At 41.6% G+C, this 25,573-nt stretch overlaps 1 protein-coding gene across 1 annotated transcript in view; it reads right to left on the bottom strand.

Annotated features, from left to right (window-relative positions):
• LOC136447306 (vasoactive intestinal polypeptide receptor 1-like) overlaps positions 1–25,573 on the bottom strand; it is a 45,779-nt gene that overhangs the window by 8,373 nt on the left and 11,833 nt on the right. The window contains exons 2-7 of the mRNA XM_066446057.1: positions 17,682–17,787; positions 17,199–17,315; positions 16,874–16,977; positions 16,540–16,634; positions 14,797–14,935; positions 4,088–4,241 (exon numbers count right to left, since the gene is read on the bottom strand). Coding sequence (XP_066302154.1) covers positions 4,088–4,241; positions 14,797–14,935; positions 16,540–16,634; positions 16,874–16,977; positions 17,199–17,315; positions 17,682–17,787 — 715 coding nt within the window. The remainder of the gene's footprint in view (positions 1–4,087; positions 4,242–14,796; positions 14,936–16,539; positions 16,635–16,873; positions 16,978–17,198; positions 17,316–17,681; positions 17,788–25,573) is intronic.

Here is a 25,573-nt window from a genome sequence, read left to right as displayed (position 1 = left end):
AAAGACGAAGGTCAATGTCGATTTTGGGCCTTCTGGTGGTTTTCATTTGTACTGAAGCCGAACGTCGGGCTTCTGACTCTGTTTTCCTGGAAATGTATATGTGTAGATTAGCAGCATGACTCCAGAGGCCTGGATGGATTGTATTCATATTTGGTATATGGGTAGATCTTGATAAGACCTCCAGATGATTAGATTTTGGGCCCCCCTAGCGACTTCCTAAGTTACTTCAGCGGAACTTCCTTTTTTTGCTTTCTCGTGTTCCGGACATTGTATAGTCGTGATTCTTGAGTGGTAGATAGCTCTTTGATAGGATATAAGTTGTGTAGGTTTGGGCACCCTAGCAGCATTTTATCTCCATGGAAAATTGAGATTTGTTCATGGAGATATTGTTTTGAGCGTGTTTGTGTGCGTGTTAGCGTGTGTGTTTGTGTGTGTGTCCGGATGCGTAAAGTCAGCATAACTTAAGAACGTCTAAATGGATTGCAATGATATTTGGTATGTGGGCAGGTGTCGGAAAAACAAAGGTCAAGGTCGATTTTGGCCCCCTGGTATGAGACACTGGAACTGCATTGGCGTTTTTGTCAAAATCTTGCAAGGAGACTAACTAAACAAAGGAACGACGTGTTATTTAATATGCAGGTAGCTTGGACAGAGATGTACACAATGAAGTGCATTTTGCAAATTGGGACTTAATTTGCATAAGTAAAGAGGAAAATCAACATTTCCATTCTAGGCGTGTTGTGGCAGCTTACACCATCGAAACTAGGGCAAGTATTCCCCCAGGGACCCTACAGCTAGTGGTCAAACCACAAAGGGATATAAAGCCAAACCTGTAAACTTGTTTCTATTATGTGGATAGCTTAAGTGTTGCTTGAAATGATGATAAAGCAAATCAGAATCTAATTTGCATAATTAATGGGGGCATTTAATAAACCCACTCCGTTCAATGGTAGAACAGTTCAAAAATGCAGCATATGTAACTGAGAAATAAACGAACATTGATAGATAAAAGTTATGCAAATGGAGACCTAACTTGCATTATAAATGAGAAAATACTGAAATTCAATATTGGTAGATAACTGAAATTTCATACTTGTGGCATTTCGAAGTTATGTGGCAGTGAACATTGTTGAATATAGATGATGCAAATGTGGGCCTAATGTGCATAATATATATTTCATGGAGATTTGAGGTCTCCGAACTCTTATTTGGAATTGCAGGAGCTGGTTTTATTTCAGAATTTGAAAGGATATAACTCAAGAAGGGGTGACAGATGATGATAATTTTTTAGTGTGTAGATAGTTTAATTAGATACTGATTTTGCAAATCAGTACCTGATTTGCATAATTAATGAGGGGTGTTTATGCATCCACTGCATTTCATGATAGGACTTTCAAACATGCCACATATGTTAAGCCCCTGTCACACTTGTGCGTATAAGCAATTCCGTGTGAGTTCCGTATTACATTTTGTCAATACGAAGTTGTACGCTGAAAATATCAAATTTCTTGAGTTATGCGTGACGCACATATAGCGTATGAATAACGAATTTAGCGCATCCATTGCGTATAAGACACGTATGATTTGCATATGAAGTGCGCAATACTATAATCGTGAATAGCCGCGTATCAGGTGCGTATGCTGAGCGTATTTCGGGCGCACGCACACAACGTCTGCCGACCGCATGCCTGACGTACTTCCCAGTAATGCTAATCGAACAAGAGTCTGAAGACCCAAAATCTCCATGAAATTTGTTTTTATATATGATGTGTTTTATTTGCTCAAGTTATTTGTTGATGGTCTTTTTTCATGGAGATAACAAGTATACAGCTTTGGTTGTATATCCCTTTGTGGTTTGAGCACCAGCTGTCGGGCCCTGGGGAATATATTCGAACCAGTTTCGCTACCAACAGGTGTGCCATAACATGCAATAGACAACACTACAAATACGGGTTTTACTCATTACTTGTGCAAATTAAGTCGCAATTTGCTTAATTTGCACTTCATTGTGTACATCTCTGTCCAAGCTACCCGCATAGTAAATAACAAAGAAGATCTGTCGTTCCTTTCTTCAGTTATTCTCCTTAGAAGATTTTTTACAAATACACCATTGCAGTTCCAGTCACACAAACCAGGGGGCCCAATATCGACCTTGACCTTTCTCTTCCCAACACCTACCCATATACCAAATATCATTACAGTCCATCTACACGTTCGATAGTTATGCTGACTTTAAGCATCCGGTGACACAAACATACGACCGGTGACACAAACACGCAAAAACACACTCAAAACAATATCCCCATGAAAAAGTATTTTTTCATGGAGATACTTACGAGCGTATTTGGTTGCATTGATATTAGTAGGGGAGACATGATATACGCACAAGTGTGACAGGGCCCTAACGTAAACTGTTATTGGAAGACGACTCCATAGGTGACGACAAGCAGGCTTTTAGGTGTGTGTAACAGAGACACTGCCGTTGTGTGGGGCATTTTAATGATTAAAAGTAATGTACACTATTGGGGTCTTATTTGTTTCCTCTCTGCCCTTTACTAAATCAAATACCCGACCAATTAAATACCTAGTTTGGAATATACCCATGATGTTCGTCAAGTACATTATGTGTAAGCTATCCGTACGCTATCTGTGCGTTTGTCAAACGTTCCTAATACGTACAATGCGCTGTCCGATCGCAAGACGAACGGCACTAATTCGTGACATATTTGCTTATTCGCTATACGTTCGTTTATCATGCGTTGTATCTGCACTGCAAACACGCTATGTGTACGCTGTTCGGAGCTAGTGCCGCAAGAGAAGCGTATTACCGCGTATGGAGGGCGAATACATAGAGAGCCCGTGCCGCACTCGAACGATGTCGAGCTGCCTAACAGCGTTCGAACGAAAGTTTTGGGCGTTCCAAAATGACCAGGCGTACTGGGCCGTACCTTGCGAATGTCTGCGTACCTAAAACTTTCACAAAACTATTGAGATACGCATTAGGTGCGTATTGTGCGTGGGCCGGCGTATGACAAAATGTTAATATACAACTCAAACGGACATGATCTACGCACAAGTGTGATAGGCCCTTCTTAGAAAAAGAGAAATATTGATAGATATTATTCATTCAAATAAATACCTAATTTGCATAATTGATGAGAAAATACTATAGCTAAAGATGGGATTAACGAATCATCATGTCCTGCGTGAAATGTTAAAATGGAATCCCCCCAAAATAAGACTTTTCCACATACTTTATATGTGATTTTGATAGAAAGACTATCAATATAAAATTAGATTAGGACTTGATAATAAGGCCATCAATGATGATTTAGATTATGCTAATCGTATTCCCATTATGAATGTTAATGATGAAACAAAAATCTTACTAAATCTTTCAATATATCACGGAGGTATGAGGCTGCCGAACTCTTTTTTCCCTTGGTGACGAGATTGAAAATGTTGACACATGCGATCTGCTGACTTCTAATGTGAACAAATACATCATTATTTTAATTTTGTTCCATTGCCTCTTGTCAGTTTCAAAAATAATGCGTACAAAGTCCGCTCAACGCAACGTACATTTGATTTCCAGTCGTGCTGGATCTACTTCTCGCACCCGTCCCACTGTCTGCCCGAGAAATGCCCTTTCGTGTTTCAGACAGAGTCCTATAAGATGGATATCAGACACTATTGAATCCCAACTGATTAGCTTTGGACTGATATTACTATGTTTGTCTCTGTGCGGGCATTTGCTACAAGCGCGTGTTTTGTGTGGATACTTCTCATAGGTCTAATGCTATTTCACTTCTTTGTGGACGAGACTTGTTCAATGTCACCAGATCAACTAACTAATTAACAACAAACCTCTCTACACTAGTGACATCTGAAACTTGACAAGTGTCAGCCTGGTTTTAGGCAATCCCACGGTGAAGGTTTTGATGTGAAAATCAAGAAGACCAGCATGTTTCCTGTCTGAATGTTCCCCAGGGACTTACCCCACTGAAAATACCTGGCCCACCATAGTACCATGTACCACCGAAAGTACCAATCTTGTCATAGTACCATGTCCACTGAATGTACTTACCCCATCCCAGAACCATGTACCACCGGAAGTACTTCCGTTCGGAGAAGAAGCCGACGGCGATGAGGGAGTGCAGGAAGAGTCCCTCCACCAGCAGCCAGAAGTAGTTGGCAGCGATAAAGTAGTTGTACAGAGTCACAACGACCTTACACCAAATCTGAAAAGCAATACTTAGCATCGTAAGAATCACCTATTGGCAGTAGTAGTGGGCAACCTCAAGCCAACCGTACACACTCACGCCTTGTCTTTAGAAAATACGCTATAGCCGCATAGGCCCTGTTTAGAACTTTATTCAAGCCCACATCCAGACTAGTTTCGCCTTGGTGTGGCTTTCTCGGTGGTTTAAGGCTCGAATGAGCCAAGTACAGTGTGTCCTGTCTTATTAAGATCAGGTGCAAAGTGCCCTGGTGGCTTAACCAATCACAGTTCAGCAAATAACATGGTAGTGCAGTTTGCACTCTTAGGTCTACGCCACATGTACACAACGTTAAGTTGTGTTATGTTGTAATGAGCCGCGGGTCAATGATGGCATCACTGTTACTGTATAGGAGTCACGTGGTCACTCCGCTTACGTCACATCTTACCATCGTGTCACAGAGACCGCCATGTCTCCCATCTTGGTCTGAATAAACATCTCTGTTATCGAGCTGCATCATCGCCTCTCAGTCTCTCAATCCCGCTCCTTGGTTACTTGATGACGCTAAGTGCACTAAATGACCTCACGTGACTTCAACTATTGTTTTAGAACAATTACAATTGTCACAAAGGTCAAAACATGTAAACAAAAGGGAGTCCGAGTGTAGTTTCTGGCGTTGTCTCTGCCCTTGTATCGGCTGTGTCTAGCATTGGCGTGGAGGCTCTGGCGTTCATCGCTGCAGGCTTCAAATTTGAGCAACAGTGGCGACGTCTTCAGACTCTCTTCTCTCGCTGTAGAACCTTGGACTGTGGTGGATGGGCAGTTTTGTTGTACTTGGTTCAGGCGGCGATGTTTTTCCCGCTTCCTTTCTTTGTGAAGGCTCTTAGGCTGGTGTTCAGCGAAGTCGACTCCATTGGGAGAGTTCAATAGGCAGTAGTAGTGAGCAACCTAAAGCCAACCGTACACACTCACGCCGTATCTTAAGAAAAGACGCTATAGCCGTATAGTTCCTGTTTAGAACTTAATTCAAGCCCACATCCGTAAGAATCACCTATTGTTACGTTTCTTTGTTTATATGTTGATTATGGATACAAAGAATATCACTCACTCACTCACTCCGTCGAGCTCGCTCGAGGTCTCATGACCAGTTGTCTTTGTCTTTGTCATTATTGTCTTTATTGAAGAAAATCCATTAGTGGTGTGCCCTAAGGCACATCACTAATCTTCCTGGACTTCTTAACATCTTACAATACAACATCAAAATAACAATACATGCATTGACGATAACAACATAACAACATTCAATATTTACATTGATTACAGATAGCTGATTACATGTCATTTAAAAAAAACTATCGAATTGAAATTGATTCAGGAATCTACTTAAAATTAGAGGTCCTTCCTTAATTGAGTAAAATCATTTGCGATTCAATGCCACTTTACTTATGAATCAGTTTTACACTTTATAACAAGAGCTCACAGATTCTGGCTTTAAAAGTACGAGCAGAAAGGGTGGTCTGTAGCTCTACCGGGAGCTGATTCCACGTTGAAACAGCCCTGTACATAATTGTCTTCTTCAATGCATTTGTTCTAGGTTTGTCTACTCTAAAAGTTGGCTTTGAAGCAAATCGTGTTCTGTGCGTGTGCTGCTTGTTGACAGAAAGCAGTCTACTCGCAAGACACACAGGTTCATTAGTGAAAACAATCCTTCTAAAAGTAGTCATTGTGTTCAATGATAGTCTAGTGTGTACAGGTTTCCACAGTGGTTTCAACTGAAGCAAACGTGAAGCCTTATTTTGCACTATTTGTAGGGACTTGATATTTCTCTTTGTAGTGCATGACCAGACAGGGCTACAGTAGTCCATGTGAGTCAATGTCAGGCATTCAATCACCATTTTTAAGAGCGTCTGGTCCATGTATGTTGCACATCTTCTGATCATTCCAAGGGACCTGGCCATTTTCTTTGAGGTTGTCTTCGTGTGAGTGTTCCAGGTAAGACATTCATCGACAGTTGTACCAAGTAGTTTTACCTCCGGGACTTGTTCAATACGTTTGCCATCAACAACTTGAGGAACGCCGCAAGGTAACTCCACAAAAGAAGAGTTTGTCCCATTGATGTGTACACATTGCTCCCTGCCTATCAGGTAGCTTGCCATCCATTCTGTTGTGGATTCACTGAAACCATAGCATCCTAGTTTCTGAAGTAGACAACTGTGGTCGACTAGGTCAAAGGCAGCAGAAAAGTCAAGGAAAATAGCACCTACCAAGTTTCCCTGATCAATATTGCGATACCAATCATCCACCATGTGCAGCAGTGCAGTACAAGTTGAATGGTTTTTCCTGTACGCGTGTTGGTGATTGGACATTAATGAGTTCTGCTGAAAGTAATCTGAGATTTGTTTACTGACGATGCGCTCCATAATCTTGTTGGTAGCAGAGAGAAGACTGATTGGCCTGCTATTCGAACCACAGAAGGATGCTGTTGTTGACTTTGGAATGGGTACGACCTTGGCTTTCTTCCATTCCCTTGGATAGACTGAGGTAGTCATAGACAAGTTGATGATGTAACAGAGAGGGATGGAAACGTGCTTCGCTGCAAGCCTCAGAAGTTTGTTATCCATGTTATCTAGGCCTGTTGATTTTCCTTCTGGAAGAGCCAGGAGGAGTTTGTACACTTCGTCACTATCAACTTGCTTAAGTTCAAAACTGCAGTCTTCTTTACCAGCCATGATCTTCCTTTCAATCAAGTGAAGTAAGGTATCATCAGTCATACCACTCTGTCGTCCATCGCTGCAGGCAGTTGGTGTAGGTCTAAACCGCTGTCAGCTTCAAGTTGTGTGGCCTCCCGCGGGTTCTGTCTCAGTGATTCTCATCCTTATTTCTCCAGCAGTGACCTACAGTCTGCTTTGCCGTACGGTTTCAGCGATCGGCGGTATATTCTTGTAAAGCTCGCAATTTGAAATTCTATGCCTCACAGAGATGTTAAGGACATTTCTCAGCATTATGGTGTGTGAGCCATTTAGTTTTTTCTCCAGTGTTTTTTGTAAGCGTCCAACATTCTGAACTATATAGGAGAATTGATTCTACAGCTGCTCTAAAAAAGCTGATTTTTGTAGCTGGACTTCAGTCAGTTTTCCACACTACGGCCATCTTGCTCATAGCTCCCCAAGCAGGAGCCATTCTGACCTCAACATCTTTGCTTGAACGTTTAACCCATGATCCCTGGTGTATGAAGTCTGGTACGCAGTTACGTGCCTGGCCTTTAGTTGATACCAGGATTCCTTCAGGTTGTTTGAAAATCATCTACTCTGTTTTTGAGTCATTTGCATGGAGCCCAACCAGTTTGGAGGCGTTTTCAACTTCTTCCAACAATAATTGTGTTTCTGCAATTATATTTGAAGTAAGGGCAATGTCGTCAGAAAGTCCGTATCAGTTAGTAACTCGGCGGGATATCTTTTGCTCTTTCTTGGTCTGAGTACAAATCCAGTAAGCTCGGGTTCCTCTGTGGCTTGTCCCATTGCATAGTCCAGAGCCACTATGAAAAGGAAGGGAGCTAAACTATCTCATTGTGGAACACCTGCAGTAATTACAAAAATCTGTTTCTCCATCAGGTGAAAGCACATTGGCTTTTGTACCTACATACAGAATATTTATTGCCTCAACGATTTTGTCTGGTATGCCATATCCTTTCCATCAAAGTTTTGCGATGAATGGAATCAAAAGCTTTGCTGAAGTCTATAAATGTGATAACTGCTTTAAGATTCTGGTCTCTGATTCCTTCAATGAGTCTTCGCAGAGCTGTATTTGTGATAAAGTTGATCTTCCAGGCCAAAACCCATTTTGATTGTTTCGAAGCAGTGGTTCTACATGTGGTCTAAACCTCAGCAAAAGCATTTTGTTGTGAATCTTAGCTGATGCAACAGACAATTTGATTCCTCTATAGTTAGTCTCCTTTTTTGGTAGTGGAAGAATTCTTTTGGTTATCCAGATGTCTGCTCTGTGTTGGTGAAACGTTCTGTTACAGATTTCAAGGAGCGGATCAATCAAGGCCTCAGTCTTCCACACTTCTATCGGTATATTGTCCAAACCAAGGGTTTTACCGTTACTAAATGTCTTAATACATTCCAGAAGTTCCTCTCTGGTGAAGTCATTTGAATATCATACAAATAGTATATCTAAAGGCAATATATGCAGCTGTCTACAGAAAGGCTTTGACCTAAAATAAATGGAAACCACTACCAGTTGAAACGGTTAATGAGGCAACGCGTAGTATAGGTGTCTATATGTTGTACCACGGGCTTTGTACACACGGAGTCCCACGCTGTCTGTGAGGAAATCTAGTGTTATGCAAGAGAATACACCGTCTCTGGGTCAAGGTAAGGGCGCCACACATGGGATACGACGGAACAACGTGCGCAGATCTCTCCAGTCTCCCAGGCAGTCAGACTTCAGCCGAGCTGCCCGTGGATCACAGCTACGCCAACGAGAGAGTCAGCCCGGACGCGGTGGACTCCATGACGAAAGATCTGAATCCCAGGCGTATGACCCGAAGTACTGGGAAAGTAGTCACATGCAATACACACAGAGGGGCTCGCTTAGAACAGATAAGAAGATTGGCCGAGAAGGATCTATCTGACACCCAACCTCAGTTGCTCATTCTTCACGTCGGGACCAACAATCTCCATGAGGACCTTTCGTCCATAACGAGAAAGTTCGAGACGCTGGGTATGTGTATATCTGAAAACTTGACTCAAGTCTGCTCCTCTAGTCTGGTAGTTCGGGGTAGGTTTACTGTGAAAGTTAACAGAGTTATCCAACACTTAGCATCCTTGTGCGCAAGGAAAAAGTGTTTGTTTTTAAACAACAAGGACATCGAGCTGCATCACTTGTATGACGGAGTCCATCTCACCACGGAAGAAACTGCTCTTCTAGCAACCCACCTTCACCATTAACCACTTTATCAGGCAGGTTTTTTAGGGGGAGGCATTCAACAGGAGAAGCCGGTGGAGCGGAGTCCAAAGGAGATTACTGCAACTCAGCCGGAAGAGTTACTGACACAGCAGATAAACACAGACTTCTGCTCAAACGCTAGTACCCCTGAAGAAAGACTTGTGAACACGCCTCTCAGTAGTAGAACTCTGAGCTCAGTCAGCTCTTATACAGTATCTCCACTACATGGGGAGGACAAGAGTAAAGAATGTAAGGACTTGCATAAAGTAGATAGCGCAAACCAAATTAAAGTTCTGTATTTGAATGGTCGTAGCATTAAGTAGCATTAATAGTAAATGAAATAAGTTAGTACAATTCCAAAATCTTGTTGCATCCAATAAGGCTTCTATTGCAGCTGATACGGAAACACGTTTAACCCCTGATGTTAAAGATGAAGAACTACTTTCTCAGCATTATCTAGTCTACCGTTAAGACCGGTGTACTATCATTCCGGGAAATACAGGAGGTGGCATTGTCTTAGCTTTCTGTCGGGGCATTCACTCTGGAAGAAGTCCCGACCCTGACCCTGCTGATGAAATCTTGGTCTGTGAAATTCATACAGAGAAACAGGCTTGGATTGGCATCATCCTCTGTTACAGACCCCCCCCCCCTCTAGTAATGCACTTGCCTTTTCTCACAACTTACAGCATGTAATTAGCCTTGTTGATCGTGAATACGACCAGGTGATTTTGTTAGGGGACTTCAATCTTCCGAATATTGATTGGTTTAATTAGACTGGTAAATCGTTTGTAGAGAACCAGGTCTGTGATGTGTTGAATGATTTCTCAGATAAATGATGTCACCTCAAACAATCATAATCATTTTTTGGATGTGATACTGACCATTGTTCCAGAAAATTGCTCCAAAGTTGAAAAAATTTAATCTGTATTACAAATTACAAATACAAATTGTTCTTTGAAAATTTAGGATCTTTAGTAAAAACAATCTAAAGAGGTCTTGGACTTTTTTCAAGAGTGAAACTAAATCTCGTTGTCTGCATCAAGCTCTGAAATACAGGCATTATCAAGTAACGACACCAATAGAAAAAGCAAACCTGTTTAACAAGTTCTTCCACTCTGTCTTCACCACTCCAGTATCTGGAAACATCCCTTTCTCGGCAACATTTATTTCACAGCTGAGGAAGTACTGGATATTTTGCTCACCTTAGACTGTACAAAAGCTGTTGGTCCGATTTCTATTTCCCCAGTGATCATAAGCGAAGGTGCGCATACAATAGCCCCTCACTTTACTACCATCTTCAACAAAAGTATTCAATATGGCAGAGTCTCAGCAAGACGGAAAGGAGCTAACGTCTGTCCTATCTTCAAGAAAGGTAGCAGAGAACGTGTGGAAAATTATCGACCTATGTCGTTACTTAGGCGGAGTTTCCATGTAAGACATCACGAAATCGCCGGCGAATGCACCCAGACACACGGCGACATGCCGACCTGAGTGCCGATTACCGGCGCTGCGAACGTCCCATGCTCGCACGTAAATGTTTCCCGACTTGTGTGGGTCGACTTCTTCTTCGGCGCAGACGGAGCTCTCTTCCGCCTAAGTCGAATTTGGCACCCGGTGGTAGAGAAGGTCACTATTCTTAGACGAGAGAAGGAATAGGCAGCGCTACTCTAAGGCTTGTGGTATAAGTGGTACATGGTGGTATAGGTGGGTTTTTTTTAGACGAGTGAAGGAATGGGCAGCGCTACTGTAAGGCTTGCAGTATAAGTGGTACACGGTGGTATAGGTGGTTTTCATCATATACCACCGTGTACCACTTTTGACTTGTGGTATAAGTGGTACATGGTGGTATATGTGGTTTTCATACTTAGACGAGTGAAGGAATAGGCAGCGATACTCTAAGGCTTGTGGTATAAGTGGTACACGGTGGTATAGGTGGTTTTCATACTGAGACGAGCGAAGGAATAGGCATCGCTACTCTAAGGCTTGTGGTATAAGTGGTACACGGTGGTATAGGTGCTTTTCATACTTAAACGAGTGAAGGAATAGGCAGCGCTACTCTAAGGCTTGTGGTATAAGTGGTACACGGTGGTATAGGTGGTTTTCATACTGAGACGAGCGAAGGAATAGGCAGCGCTACTCTAAGGCTTGTGGTATAAGTGGTACACGGTGGTATAGGTGGTTTTCATACTTAGACGAGTGAAGGAATAGGCAGCGATACTCTAAGGCTTGTGGTATAAGTGGTACACGGTGGTATAGGTGGTTTTCATCATATACCACCGTGTACCACTTTTGACTTGTGGTATAAGTGGTACACGGTGGTATATGTGGTTTTCATACTTAGACGAGTGAAGGAATAGGCAGCGATACTCTAAGGCTTGTGGTATAAGTGGTACACGGTGGTATAGGTGGTTTTCATACTGAGACGAGCGAAGGAATAGGCATCGCTACTCTAAGGCTTGTGGTATAAGTGGTACACGGTGGTATAGGTGCTTTTCATACTTAAACGAGTGAAGGAATAGGCAGCGCTACTCTAAGGCTTGTGGTATAAGTGGTACACGGTGGTATAGGTGGTTTTCATACTTAGACGAGCGAAGGAATAGGCAGCGCTACTCTAAGGCTTGTGGTATAAGTGGTACACGGTGGTATAGGTGGTTTTCATACTTAGACGAGTGAAGGAATAGGCAGCGCTACTCTAAGGCTTGTGGTATAAGTGGTACACGGTGGTATAGGTGGTTTTCATCATATACCACCGTGTAACACTTGTGCCTTAGAGTAGCGATGCCTATTCCTTCGCTCGTCTCAGTATGAAAACCACCTATACCACCGTGTACCACTTAAACCACAAGCCTTAGAGTAGCGCTTCCTATTCCTTCACTCGTCTAAGTATGAAAACCACCTATACCACCGTGTACCACTTATACCACAAGCCTTAAAATAGCACTGCCTATTCCTTCACTCGTCTAAGTATGAAAACCACCTATACCACCGTGTACCACTTATACCACAAGCCTTAGAGTAGCGCTGCCTTTTCCTTTGCTCGTCTCAGTATGAAAACCACCTATACCACCGTGTACCACTTATACCACAAGCCTTAGAGTAGCGCTGCCTTTTCCTTTGCTCGTCTCAGTATGAAAACCACCTATACCACCGGGTGCCAAATTAGACCCAGGCGGAAGATAGCTCCGTCTGCCCCGTAGAAGGATTGGCCACCTATTCGGTGCCTTAGGCCTCACAAGAGCGCTGCCCATTCCTTAGCTCGTCTCAGTATGAAAACCACCTATACCACCGTGTACCACTCATACCACAAGCCGTCTGAATGCATTCGCCTGCGTTTTGGGGATGTGGACTCACACAAGTCGGGTAACATTTACGTGCGAGCAAGGGACGTTCGTAGCGCCGGTAATCGGCACGCAGGTCGGCATGTCGCCGTGTGTCTGGGTGCATTCGCCGGCGATTTCGTGATGTGGACCCACACAAGGGACGTTCGTAGCGCCGGTAATCGGCACGCAGGTCGGCATGTCGACGTGTATCCGGGTGCATTCACACATGCACAATAAGCTGCATCTCACTTTGGCTGGTACTACTCTTGACCAAGTTGATACCTTTAAATACCTCGGAGTCAGTATTGACAACAAGTTAAAGTGGCATAATCATATAGAACAGGTCAGCAAGAAGCTAGCCCAAGTAGTCGGTGTCATGAAATGCCTATAACCATATGTAAACAAAGAAGCACTTCTCACAATCTACATCGGTCTGTTCCTTCCACACATACAATATTGCAGTACAGTATGGGACCAAGGGGGTAAAGGGAATCTGGGAAAATTGCAGAAACTTCAGTGTAGAGCTGGGCGTTTGATATTGGGGTGTAATCGCTACATTTCTTCTGCAACCGTCTTGAACACACTTGGGTGGACCCCGGTAGCTGACTTACATAAGAAATCCAAAGCCACGCTAGTATTTAAAGCACTCAACGGCATGACCCCTCCCCACCTTACTGCACTGTTCAGCCAGCTCTCGGAAATTCACACTCACAATACCCGCCTCAGAGCACAGGGCGGCCTCCAACTACCTAAAGCGAAATCTGAACATAGAGAGCAAGCTTTGTCGTGCTCTGGTGCGGTGCTCTGGAACTCTTTATCCAGCAGGCTCAAATCGGTAAGAACACTCCAACTCTTCAAACGAATATACAGAGAAGAACATATGACTTAAGTTTCTTTTACTTCTCAATGAATCATTATGATTTCTTCTTGTTTTCATTTGATAATATGATTTGAAGACTAGAGTAATTCACATTCTTGACATGAGTTTTCTTATGATTTTCACTTTGATATGCAAATTCCGCATCATGTTGATTTACATTTAAGTTCCTTGTTTTGATTCGCCATCTTTATTGTCTTGAGTCAATATTTCTAGTCTATTACGTTACTGTTAGTTATTTTGATAAGGATTTATGTTGTTTGGTGAAAAGTTGTCAAGTCAATCTTTATTTCTGTATTATTTGTTATTACTTGACAGTTTTATTGTTACTATGTATTACTATGTATGGGGTAAAACCCCCCAGGAATCTTTGAAAAACGCCGCCTGCAGGCGATATGTATTCCTGGGTTAACAAAATAAACAAACAAAACAAATGTCGACGTGTATCCGGGTGCATTCGCCGGCGATTTCGTGATATCTTACATGGAAACTCCGCCGTTACTGGGTGTTGTATGGTCCTTAAGATCCAATTCTCAGGCCAAGCTCCAACCCAACAAATGTCTTACCACTACTTTTTTTCCAAAGAATTGTACCCATCTGGAACGCTTTGCCCCTCAACACTAGACTCCTAAAACTATGCCCTACCGTTTCTATCAACACTTTTAAAAAGCTGTCCTAGTTCACTACCACTCCCTTAACACCAACAGTTTTGACCCCAACGACATTTGCTCATGGCTCACCCACTGCCAATGCCCTAAATGCACCCCTTTTTGAATTCTTCATTCTGATTTGATATACATCTCACTATTACATCTATTTATTTCTTTATTTATTGGTTTGGCTGACACACAGCCAGGGCTGCCCAACTAGCTTGAGTCTATTACAAAGGGCTAGCCCTGCTGACAAAGACAATAATACATTACAATCTACTGCATAACGAGCTACATGTATAACAATATTCTAAATACAATACATGTACGTATAAAAAACTGTTGTATATGAATGATTAAAAGGATAAATAACGTCTATTGTGGTATCTACATTACATTTATGATTTATTATCACATTTCTGTCCAATAATATTTGTTATAATTATTGTTGATATTTTATTGTTATCATTGTTATTGTCATGTGGTTTCCACTAAATTTGTTTTATTTATCTTTAGTTGGTGTTGGTTACCAACAATATTTGTTATCATTATTGTTGTCAATATTTAGTAGTAGTAGTAGTAGTGTTACCACTGTTATTATTATGTGGATTCCACCAAGTTTTGGTTTGTTAAATTTATCTATTCCCTGTTGGGTTTTTTTTTTACCCGGACTGGGATTACAAAGGAAGTATGCCGATATCCTGTTTCCCTTCGTCCGTTTGCATTATGTGATGTAATAAAGTTGTAATAAATCAATAAACAAATAAATGCAAAATCACCTTATTCTCGAAATCATTGTACGTTGGTTTTCCGATCCCCCCGAACAGGACGGCGTCTTTGATGAAGATAAACACCGCACGGAGGATGAAGGACACGAACAGGTGCAGGTGGATGTAGTTCCGGATACAGTGGAGTTTCCTGTGAAGGGAGCAAGAGATGAAGGACACGAACAGGTGCAGGTGGATGTAGTTCCGGATACAGTGGAGTTTCCTGTGAAGGGAGCAAGAGATGACAGGTGCAGGTGGATGTAGTTCTGGAATCAGTGGATTTTCCTGTGAAGGGAGCAAGAGATGACAGGTGCAGGTGGATGTAGTTCCGGATACAGTGGAGTTTCCTGTGAAGGGAGCAAGAGATGACAGGTGCAGGTGGATGTAGTTCCGGATACAGTGGATTTTCCTGTGAAGGGAGCAAGAGATGACAGGTGCAGGTGGATGTAGTTTCGGAATCAGTGGAGTTTCCTGTGAAGGGAGCAAGAGATGACAGGTGCAGGTGGATGTAGTTCCGGATACAGTGGAGTTTCCTGTGAAGGGAGCAAGAGATGACAGGTGCAGGTGGATGTAGTTCCGGAATCAGTGGATTTTCCTGTGAAGGGAGCAAGAGATGACAGGTGCAGGTGGATGTAGTTCCGGATACAGTGGAGTTTCCTGTGAAGGGAGCAAGAGATGAAGGACAAGGAGAGGTGTAGGTGGATGTAGTTCCGGATACAGTGGAGTTTCCTGTGAAGGGAGCAAGAGATGACAGGTGCAGGTGGATGTAGTTCCGGATACAGTGGAGTTTCATGTGAAGGGAGCAAGAGATGACAGGTGCAGGTGGATGTAGTTTCGGAATCAGTGGAGTTTCCTGTGAAGGGAGCATGAGATGACAGGTGCAGGTGGATGTATTTCCGGATACAGTGGAGTTTCATGTGAAGGGAGCAAGAGATGACAGGTGCAGGTGGATGTAGTTTCGGAATCAGTGGAGTTTCCTGTGAAGGGAGCAAGAGATGACAGGTGCAGGTGGATGTAGTTTCGGAATCAGTGGAGTTTCCTGTGAAGGGAGCATGAGATGACAGGTGCAGGTGGATGTAGTTCCGGATACAGTGGAGTTTCCTGTGAAGGGAGCAAGAGATGACAGGTGCAGGTGGATGTAGTTTCGGAATCAGTGGAGTTTCCTGTGAAGGGAGCATGAGATGACAGGTGCAGGTGGATGTAGTTCCGGATACAGTGGAGTTTCCTGTGAAGGGAGCAAGAGATGACAGGTGCAGGTGGATGTAGTTCTGGAATCAGTGGATTTTCCTGTGAAGGGAGCAAGAGATGACAGGTGCAGGTGGATGTAGTTCCGGATACAGTGGAGTTTCCTGTGAAGGGAGCAAGAGATGAAGGACAAGGAGAGGTGTAGGTGGATGTAGTTCCGGATACAGTGGAGTTTCCTGTGAAGGGAGCAAGAGATGACAGGTGCAGGTGGATGTAGTTCCGGATACAGTGGATTTTCCTGTGAAGGGAGCAAGAGATGAAGGAGACGAACAGGTGCAGGACATACAGGATTATAGAAAGGGAGATTAGAACAGTCTCAAAACATCACTTCGTTTACTTAACCTGTCCCTTCATCTGCATCTTTCCTCATTTTCTTCATTTGACATATCATCAACTTCTTTTCCGGAACTGTGATGCTATCAATGATTATGCACCGGATCTTTTACATGGACATGTATACATTGAAGTTACTTGCCAAGATCGGTGGCAGTATTTTCTTTAGTCACTTACCTGAATCTAATAATGATCCCCACAGCGACTGTGAGGGACGCCAGAGACAGGGAGTACCCGACTGTGTAGATGATCTGCACCGTGTACAGGTCCGTCTGGGGAATATCATGGAAACTTGAAAACATTTCAAAGTAGGAGAGTTTTGCTAATTTATGATAAATACATGTCATGTTCTGATATATGGCATACCACGATTAATGACATACCACAACCAAATAAAGTAGAATGAAACAAGATGGCGTCATAATCATTTGATTTTGTTGTTGTTATCTTTTAGAAACGTTGCAAGGATGAAACAATGATTCAGTATGGAGAAACAGTAATATATCAATACCATGTCGGACTCCTTGTGGATGTAGCACCTACTCGGGTAGTCTTCGGTAAGGTTTAGTGGGTTCCTGTTCCAAGTCCCGTTCCCACAGGTGCGTTGGACAGTTCCTGTTATCAGACCAACCTCGTTAATTCTGATAAAATCTCATTCATTAGAAAAACTGATTATGATCGTTTGCTGAGGAGGCTATGTTATATCTCTACAGCTTCTTAATACCCAAGCTACATTGAAATATAAATGTTCCATTAGTTCAAAGAGTAAGTGGGAATAGTCTTATATAAAAACACTATCAATGTGGAAGGGAGTGAGGTTCAGTCTTGACGCTTACTGGAATGGTTGAAGAAGGCGATGTGCTCAGGGCAGGGCAACGTCACGACTTGGCCAGGTGCAGCATCGGGCCAACAGGAACCGAGATAGTCAGGTCCGCCATGACAGTATCCTGTGACTAAAGAGCATAATGGACCGAAACCCCTAGATTAGTCTGAGAGCAACTGTTCTCTTGTTTTCACTTCATTAACTTTGGGCACGTTGATCGTGCATTTTCTTAAAACACCCGGGTGTCCGTATGTAATACTTTGAAGAATTCCATACACCAAAGTTTTGGAAAACATTTATCCCAAATGCCTTTTTGGCTCTAAATGTACATGCGGATTGGTAATAGCAGTCGTAGATTTTTAATGCATGTGAACGTGAAAGTACAACGGAATAAATACATTTTGTGTTCAATACCACAAATTTATTAAATAGATAATTTTGCCTGTAGATTCTTTTATTTTACAGACTGAAAAAGACTGAAGAAAGCGTCACTTACTGTTTGGACGCACCGTTTCATTCATCCTTTTTAGACATGAAAATGTCTGTTCTTTGATCAGTGTTGCCAGTGTCTTTTGGTCGATCTCCGTAGATGTTTTATCCATCTGTAGAAAAAAAGTTTGTAATACTTATAAATCTATAGATGCGATGGATGTAAAGCAGATAGAAATGAAAACTTTAAGCTATTTCTGATTTATTCAGAAAATCAATCATTTGAATACATAAAATGGCTGGCTATCGTGTTTCGAGACTGTTTTTTATGTATCGTCCATACTATAGGTATAACGTTAGTATTTAGTCATGTTTCTTTCTTTTCCTGTCAAATATTCAAATCGATTCATCTCCGTCGTCCCTGGGCCAAACGATCTGAAATGTGGTATACAAGTAGAGTTAGCGCATACCCCAGACTTTTTATTTATTTTTTCATAAATACCTTTAAAATGATTTTATTGAAGATTTTCAGACCAAAAACATATTTGGACCTCCTGTGCTCTGGAATAACATTCAAATGACCTGGAATTTGATAACGGGGTACATTGAACAAATTATCAAAGAAACCTATTCGCACTTTCGGCATACATCACTTCAAAATAAAATTTTGGGGGTATTTTAAGTAGTTGGCTATGTACAATTGAGAAGGTTCAAAATCTACGCCTTCGTGATAAACTTTTCTGGTGGTGTTTTCCGACATAACTGTATTGCCATATATTCCTCTGTGTGTGTGTATGTATATTCGCAAAGGCTCATATCCCTACAAATGGTTGTGCATCCTTTCTTTAGAAACGTTTTTGTAATGCTGGTATGTGTCAGTGTTACAGTACAGGACACGAAATCCGCATCGAAAATTTATGAAACACTTGCAAAACCTGAGTTGGTTCCGAAGAACTGTTCGCTGGGCAAAGCAAAATTGTCTGGACCCTCGGATTGCGGAAATTCTTCCGCAGAAGAAATCTAGACGTAGATCTTCAGCAATATTCTAGTTGTTTACATTCTGAAATTTGCATAATACATGTTGGTCCAAACACAGCTGGAAGAGTCCATCCTGGAAGAAGGGGGGGGGGGGCATTTTAATTTTGGGCTTGGTTGATTATCAAAAAGGTCCAGGTCCAAACGTTAGCCTGGATGGTGTTGATATTTACAATGGTCATTACATGGTCTTACTTTATGAAAGTTAAACGTTACTTTGAAATGCTCAATTTTTGCATAGGGGTGATTTTAGAACAGTCGCTTTGTACATGGGGAGGGAAATGAGCGATACATGTTGCTCGTGCAGATGTTGCCTTTTTAGTTGAATTATCATTCCATCATTTCGTTACTCTTACACCTGACATTGTAAAGGGTCTGTATGAGTTACAGCCTACCTGAAGTCAATGCATTGGAACTATATAATCTAATTCATCAGAGATAAAGGGAGACAAATATGATTATAAATATATTTGGGACAAGTGCATGTTTTTTGCAGTTTTTAGTTATTTTTCTGTCTATTTTAGAGCAACCAACTGCCAAATATGTAAGAAAGATTGATTATTTTTCCTGTGGGATTAGATGGAGAGACTCTCTCTTTTTGACGTTCATAGACAAATGTATAGATCACACGTCGTTCTACTGGATCTTGATAATAGTGCCCTTACTACGGTCGGTTCGTATTCAAGCTGCTTATTCAACCAATCCTAAAACTTGTTGACTTATACGCCGTGTATATTTTTGCAGCCTTAAAGGCCATCAGCATTGAATATTGCAAAAAGACAAATTTGCGATCATGCACTTCTAGCAACCTTGAGGTGACCTTGTTTTTTTCAGGAAGTGTTCCAAGATCATCTCATGTATTACTGAAAAGTGATTTCTACCGCAATATCTCTTTTTACATACATAGTATACACAGTATATCCCTTTACACAAATACGGATGTTTTATATATTGGCACACTATATCAGACACACACACACACACACACACACACAAGAGCTGAAAACGTCTGCATCTACATCCGATTTGGCAGTGAGAAGCTATTTGTGTCTACGCTACAGAAAAGTTGTTTATAGATATAACGTAATTACAACAGCACTATACAGTGATAGATGGTGCCGCGGCTTTGTGGCTTTATCTGATTTTTGAACGTAATTTTCTCGTTCACGTCACTCGAGACCCCTAAATCCCTAACTTCATTACAGGAGTTAAGTCCCGACAAAATCAAGACGATTTTGAATACTGGAATGCAATATGCCATGTGATCTGATACAGCTTTTTGTTGCGTATAGCAGTTATTTTGAGGCTTATCCAATGGTTTATCTGAAGGTTGTTTCCACGCAGGATGTATGACGCCACACAAGTCCAAGCCTGGCGTTCATGTACATGTGCACATATAGCCGGTCTTATGAGATCAGCAATCACCAGAGCGTTATAACGGTAAGTGGGCATCTGTTTTCCTGCAATATTACGCCCCCTCACATTTGTGTCGGACATCACTTCTTGAGTATTTGTTTTCGATATTTTTTTATCTATGCTGTTTCCATGTGTAGGTTGATGATGTGTAGGTTTGGTGTGTGAGTAGGTGTCATAAAACAGAACAAATGAAAATATCCAATTAGCTAGACACAGACTGATAGTGTATTTCTTCACCTCTTAATTGATACAAAAGTCTCTCATACTTAATTGATACAAAAGCGAAACAGTGCCCCACTGCAAAGTAGTGTCAATCAATAAGCTGGGCAACCATGGATAAAGATGACAGAAAATGAAATAAATAAACTAGAATTCGGAAACCTCATAAAATGTTCAGAGATTTTGTTAATTTATGCAAATGCTTACACATTAATATGTTTTTGGCATGGCGCTGTTCACCTTCAACCAAGTCACATATGTCACTGGTATAAAATCATTTATCACCAAGCGGTTTTGCTATTTTTGTACTAATTATGCGCATGAGCTCCTCATTTGCTTGTTTATTATCTGTTTATGTTCCACTTGCCATAACTTACATAACTTACATGTCTTACGTTTATTGAAGTCCAGGTATGGAGTAATAGAATTTTCTAATTGATTGTGTAAATTAAGTACTTATTTGCATTATATGTATCTCATTATATACATCTCTGCCTTAGCTACCTGCATACCAAAAATGAGAAAAATCCGTATTTCCTTTCTTCAGTTATCCTCTCTAAAATGTTTTGACAAAAACGCCCCTGCAGTTCCAATTTTTTTTATTGTCGGGGGACTAAACTGCCAAACTTTATCTTGATGTCAAAATTTATCTGCCACCCAAACATGAAGACCATATAGCATGTCCGGGACGAGAGATGCATACAAGAACCACCAAGATAACATGGTCTCATTAATTAATTATGCAAATGTCCTCCTATTTTGCATAATTTGTAACTCCTATTTCATTTTGTACATCTTTGTCTAAGCTACCTATATACCAACAATCATGCAAATCCGTTATTCCCTTCTTGAGTTATCATCTTCGGAAATTCTTTTACAAAAACGCCCCTGCAATTCCAGAACTGACAGCTTGGAGGCCCAAACTTATGCCACTTCTTGCCGAGCACAAGAGCTATCTAACACCGAAAAATCGTGACCGTTGCATGTCCAGAACACGAGATATAAAACAGAAAGTTCCGCTGCAGTACCTACGGAAGACGCTAGGTGGCCTGAAATCTAACCATTCTCCGTTTTTGCCACACCCTGTCATCATGCCAAATATAAAACTAATCTATCAATCAGTTCTCCGGTTATCTTGATGTCCAACAGACACACAGACAAACGCTGTTGAAAATATAACCTCCATAACACATGGCGGTAATAACTGAACAAAAGACAGACGAATTTCTATAATGCTCCGTATACAGCTAGTTCCGATAAAGATATGCACAATGAGATGTACACAAATATATGTTTATGGACATTACAAGATAGGACTTGATTTGTATAATTAATCAGGAAATTCTATATTTTCACCATAATAAGGCTATGCATAGATTATATAAGTGCGCAAGCAATTTGCATGATTTATGATGAGATGAAAACGTGGAATTCTCGAAAGGTCCTTCATATACACAATATATGTAGTTTTGGTTGAGAAGACCATCATTCAAAAGAGATTATGCTAATTAAAGCCTTATTTTGGTAATTAATGGGACGATATGAAACAATGAATCTACAAAGTCTCTTGGCGTAATTTTGGCGTTCAACCAACCCGGAAGTGTACCGAGATTAGCGTGGGTTTCCATGTATAAAGCTACCCCGCTGATTTAGTATTTCGCACGTTAAAATAAAAACAAAACTCCCGCTAAAGAGAACCCTTGAACATTTCAGATTCTAGCGATCACGTTTGTGTGCTTTCGTTGGAATTGTTGTCGCAAGTTTAATCAAATTGTATGTTTTATTGCGTGTTATGTACATAATTACATTAAAAGCTTTTGTAATGAACTTATTGTACATTTCTAAAGAAAGTTGTGAGCCAAGACCAGTTTTTCTAAAAGCACTTGTTTTTTCTAATTTTCAACAGAATCTTATTGACTTTTTGCATTTACAGATAGTAGCTAGCGTAGGAAAATAGCTATCTAGTACGTATTACTGCGTTACATTCATAGCCGGTCCATTACAAAGTATACCATGTAACACTTAAGCTTCATCAAAAACCAACTCTATAAAATAGCGACCCAACTGGCTGATGTTGATCCTTCCAGCAGTGTAGTTATGAATATGGTCTTTGATGTGTACGTAGGTCGGGATTACTATCAGCGTCATTCCATGCATTTTACTTGACTAATGGGAGAAGAAAAACTGTCCCTGCTGAAAATAATAAACTAACAACGTGAGTTGAATTATAATCGTATGAATAGGGGGTCATCTAAGAGTACTAGTATTCAGGGATTGTTTGAGATACTAAGTAATATATGCTGTGGAACTGCATGTGTATAATCATTCTCTCCCAATTCTCTGATCTACATCTGAGTCCACTGCTTCCATGCACTCTTGATAAGGTACAGACAAGGCTGATTTCTTCTGCATCTGCATCTTGGGCATGGCGTTATTTTGTAGTCAATTTTGTGATGAGCCAGTTCCTACATGATAAAACCAAACTAACAATGAACATTAATTCACACGATCAAGGAACATTTCACTTGATTTTGACATAATTGAGATGGTTGTGCCTTGGTGTACCACAGCAGGGAACAATACAGGCTTGTTCCCAGCCAAGCTCCACACAACATATGCTGCATTTTTAAAGGAAGTAACTGCCGATGCTGTACTGGATATATACATAAAGTGGAACAATTACAAATAATTAACATATCACATAATTACATTTGTCAAAAATCTGGGCATCATTCAATTGCCTACGTAAAAGTTACATTTATGACTTGAATATGATATTGTTCAAACAGCTATAATTGGATACAAACACTACTGCGGCTACTTAAGTTCTTTCTCACTATCCACTAACTGTGGAAGATTTGTTGGACGGATACTTATGACATCTTTCTTCCCTTCCTTGGGGTATCTTTAAGTATTTATCCCTCAACTGCTTGCTGTTTTGTATCTGAAAGTTTAACCAGACACAAGTGTCTGTTGACCAATGAGAATTTTGAACAAATTGAAAGTTATAAATTTCCTAAATCCTAAAGGTGCAGGTCGGCTAGAGAATTCTTATTGTAATGCGATGATATGTCAAGAACACAATGGGAGGATAACTGCCAAAAGTTCAAGCTGGTTAGAAACAGGAATTTTCTAATTTGTACCTACCAAAGGGCAGTCCCTCTAAATGATGAATTGACTACCTGCCAGCTGTACAAGGGGGGAGGGGGGCGACGAATATTACATGGACGAAGAAGACAACGTCGCAATTCCGCGCGTTTGAGTTTACATCGATTTCCCTTCGACTCTCAAGTCATTTAAAAATCACTGGTCGACTGTGGTAGACTCTGGTCATGCCATATTAAGCACTTTTGTAAAGAGTGATGAAACGCCGTTCTTGTCTGTGCTGTTCACCGAAACAAAACGTTTCTCGCGCCTATCTGAAGTCATGACACGCATTGTCTTGTGGGTAATTCAGAGATCGGACACGGATCCCGGTTCTGTACACGTCAACTCCGACTTTCAAATAATCCGAATTTCTAACATATTGGCAAATACATAAAAGATGAAAGATCCGAGTAAATATTGAATCTGTACCCGAAACGTATCAAGGATCCAGACGTATACGGCGCCGGCATTGTCGGATCGGAACCAATCAGAAAATCCCCGTATCTGCTATGATGCACGATTGCGGATCCGCCCAATTCGTCAGGATCCGAGGTCATTTCGTGCATTGTGTATTTGTTGGTCAGGATCTGAAGCAACTACCGACAAACAAACACTCTGAACATCTCTGCCATATTAACAAATATCTAAAAACGACGGATCCGCGCGAATATCCTCAGGCATCCGATGCGCATCACGGATCCAGACGTATACAGCGTCGGAATTGCCGGATCTGAGGTGTACTTGGTATTTGTCCGAATTTGCTCGGAAACGTTCCGTATCCACTATGATGCAAGATTCCGGATCTGTTGGATTCGTCAGGATCTGAGATCATGCCGTGCAGTGTGTATTTATTCGTCAGGATCCGAAGCAACTACCGACATACAAACGAACCAAACATTTAAAATAGTGGCAACTAGAGTTACACAACCTCATACCTTCGCCAATAAGTTTAGCCTTTATGACTGATGTATCTAGGGTGTTTTTATCATTGATTATACAAAAAAGGTCCCCATTTGCATAAACTACATCAATTAATCATCTTTTCCACCCAAATAACAGAAGTTGTCCAAGGTATGACAGTGTTGTCTCAGCAAAGAAGGTCATAGTAGTATTTTATCATGTAAACCTACCATGCAAATAAGGTCCTTATTTGCATAATCTTAATTCCTCTCTTCCTTAGCCTCAGTTACAAACGTTACGGGGCTAAGTAGAATAGTTGAATAGTCCTATCATGAAACGTAGTGGGTTTACCAAAGTCCTAATTAATTATGCAATCAAATAATTTTCATTCGATTATACCAAGCATCACCTAAGCTATCCATATATAAAAATCATGATGAGTCAGAGTTACAGTTCAATTCTCATTAATAATGTACATGATGGTAACCTGTTCAACTTACGGCGCCTACAGGCGCATACCAAGACCCTAGAGCAACTCATCCGTGAGCTGCTCTTTGCTGACGATGCCGCCCTTGTAGCCCACACTGAGTCAGCCATGCAGCGTTTGACTTCGTGCTTCGCAGAGGCAGCCGAACTCTTTGGCCTTAAAGTCAGTCTGAAGAAGACAGACTTTCTCTACCAGCCCGCACCGCAGAAATAGTATCGCCCACCCCACATCACGACTGGTGAGACCGAACTGAAGGCAGTCCAGCAGTTTACCTACCTAGAGAGTACCATCTCCTCCGATGCTAGGATTGACAAGGAGGTTGACAACAGACTGGCAAAGGCAAACAGTGCCTTCGGCAGACTCTACAGACGTGTCTGGAGCAACAAGCATCTGAAGAAAGGCACTAAAGTCAGCGTCTACAGAGCCGTGGTACATGGTACTGACCACCCTCCTGTACGGCTCAGAGTCGTGTGTGACCTACAGACAGCATCTACGTCTTCTAGAACGTTCCCACCAACGCTGTCTCCGCTCCATCCTCAACATTCACTGGAGTGACTACGTCACAAACGTTGAAGTGCTGGAGCGAGCTGAGATCACCAGCATCGAGGCCATGCTGATGAAAACACAGTTACGCTGGGTAGGGCACATTTCGAGAATGGAGGACCATCGTCTGCCCAAGATCGTCCTCTATAGTGAACTGTCCACTGGGAACCGCAACAGAGGGGCGCCGAAGAAGCGGTATAAAGACACAGTGA

Source organism: Branchiostoma lanceolatum, chromosome 13 (genome assembly GCF_035083965.1).
Source record: "Branchiostoma lanceolatum isolate klBraLanc5 chromosome 13, klBraLanc5.hap2, whole genome shotgun sequence".
Lineage (NCBI taxonomy): Eukaryota > Metazoa > Chordata > Leptocardii > Amphioxiformes > Branchiostomatidae > Branchiostoma > Branchiostoma lanceolatum.
Note: the sequence above shows the minus strand (reverse complement) of the source record. Positions and strands in the feature narration are given on the sequence as shown.